Below are 1,973 nucleotides of genomic sequence, written 5' to 3' on the forward strand. Positions count from 1 at the left end.
CTTCAAATAAAGTGTTACCAAATATTTTCTTACATATTTTTTGAAACTGTCACTATGTTGTGACAGTGTAGCATGAGAGATAATCTATGCAAGAATCAAGCTTTTTTGTCCTGTCTGTCTATGTGTTGCCCTGTGATGGACTGGAAACATGTCTGGCGACCTGACTGACGAGAGGCAGGGTACACCGCAGTTTCTGTTTCTGAGGGTTCCGCAGGCCTTGAAATCCGGACCCTTGACAATGGAGAGCTGGTTTGGATTGCCTTATTGTGCAATGAGGTAAGCTAATTGACAAGAACAGTTATCCAATAACCACTGAAAAATATTTTCAGTGGTTCAGTTACAAGTGGTGCTCCTGTAGCAACCACACGCCGGACATAGTAACACCTTCAACCAAAGACTGATGGCACCAAAATGCAGAGCGCCACAAAAAGTAATTCCTGCCTGAAGCTATCATATTATAAAATGCCTAACTCTGAGTTTCTTTAATCCAAGTTTTCTCTAGACTCATTTATAGATTAATAAATTCCCATGTGCATTCTTGTGATTGTATTTATTTATCTTGTACTTAATTATATTTAAATTATTTACAATATCACATATGTATATTTTTAATATATATTTATGTTGCTTATTTACATCAATAAAGTATATTCTACTATGTAACTAAAGAAACATCCTATGAGTAAGGTACATGTACCTGCATATGTGGTTTCATCTGTTTCCATGTCAGTGAATGTGAAAGGCCCTGGTTGAGGTAGGTGAAGCACTGTTGCAAAACCCGAGCAGTAACATACTGACCCCGTCGGTGCTGGTCGACCACTTTCAGCAGGACCTGCATGATAAGAGAAAACCAAAACCATTATGGTTTATTTAACACAGCAAAAATGGTAGAAAATGGAAAATCCTTGTGGCACAAAATATCTCAAGGGTCTATCAAGTGTTACAGCATCTCAATGACACAAGCCAACCTGTTGTATGCCTACTGCATAGGTCTTCAGAAAAAAGTCTGCAAACTCCTGGTACTCCTTGGTCACATTGCCGGGGCTTCCATACCTGTGGTTAAAATCAAACAAATGAGGATGACAGATTCTTCATACTTTGTGTAAACTCTAACTCTGCTTTTTAGCTCTGAAATTTACCGCTCAAACAGTCTAGTGATGATGCGCAACGTCCACTTCTTGCACTTCCACCAAGCCAGCTCTGGACGATCATCCTCATCAACTTCCAAAGTCTCCTAACAAACACAATCCACTCAGTTCAAGATGGAAGACCTAAAAACTCTTCATTGCACGAGTTTGTGCTGCTATAGCTAACAAAAAAGAATGAAGACTGTTTGTGTGTAAGATTATTCTTGTAAGAGAATCGTGATCAAATGTCTTGTTGTACTGTTACAAAAAAAACACCATTAACAAAACAAATTGCTTCAGAGTTTTGTACATGTGACTGACATGAAAATAGACATTTGAGTTCTTACTTTAATACAACATGGTTTTCATGGTAAAACTAATTTTAAACTTCTGCAGTGCCTTATTCACACTCATTGAACTACTCAATGAGTGTTCCATTGCAACTGCAACCAATTATTCAGAAGATTTACTGTGATTTTGTCAAGTAGGACCAATATAAATTATTGTATAATTTACAATTTAAAGAGATAGCTTAAACTTCTTTCTTTGTCTTACTGCAGGTACGTCTCTGTCCACAATGGATCGCAGAATTTCCATCCACTGCGTCATCACAGTGTGGTTGATCAGCTGAAGGGGCAGCGAGTACTGTGGGACAGCATCAAGGTTAATACTGGTACCTTAAAACCTCATTACAAAACCCAAACTTTCTGCTGTACCAAAGGTAATTCATTGTCATAAGTTACTAGCAGACATTCTAGTTTAATCCCACTGAAAATATCTGATTATTTTTGACAAAATACTGTTAAAAAAATCTTGTAAAAATAAACTGAAACCATTTTTCCCACA

General features: G+C 37.4%; 1 protein-coding gene across 1 annotated transcript; it reads right to left on the reverse strand.

The window, feature by feature from the left end:
* Positions 1-637: 637 nt before the first annotated feature.
* LOC106944206 (importin-8-like) lies at positions 638-1,949 on the reverse strand. The gene is made up of 4 exons (XM_015027421.1): positions 1,683-1,949; positions 1,140-1,234; positions 969-1,053; positions 638-832 (listed from the first exon to the last, which is right to left on the reverse strand). The coding sequence occupies exons 1-4, from the start codon at positions 1,734-1,736 to the stop codon at positions 677-679; spliced, it is 390 nt and encodes a 129-aa protein (XP_014882907.1). The 5' UTR covers positions 1,737-1,949; the 3' UTR covers positions 638-676.
* Positions 1,950-1,973: the final 24 nt, after the last annotated feature.

This window comes from Poecilia latipinna, unplaced genomic scaffold (assembly GCF_001443285.1).
Source record: "Poecilia latipinna isolate Pla-1442-1.1 unplaced genomic scaffold, P_latipinna-1.0 Scaffold7358, whole genome shotgun sequence".
Taxonomy (NCBI): domain Eukaryota; kingdom Metazoa; phylum Chordata; class Actinopteri; order Cyprinodontiformes; family Poeciliidae; genus Poecilia; species Poecilia latipinna.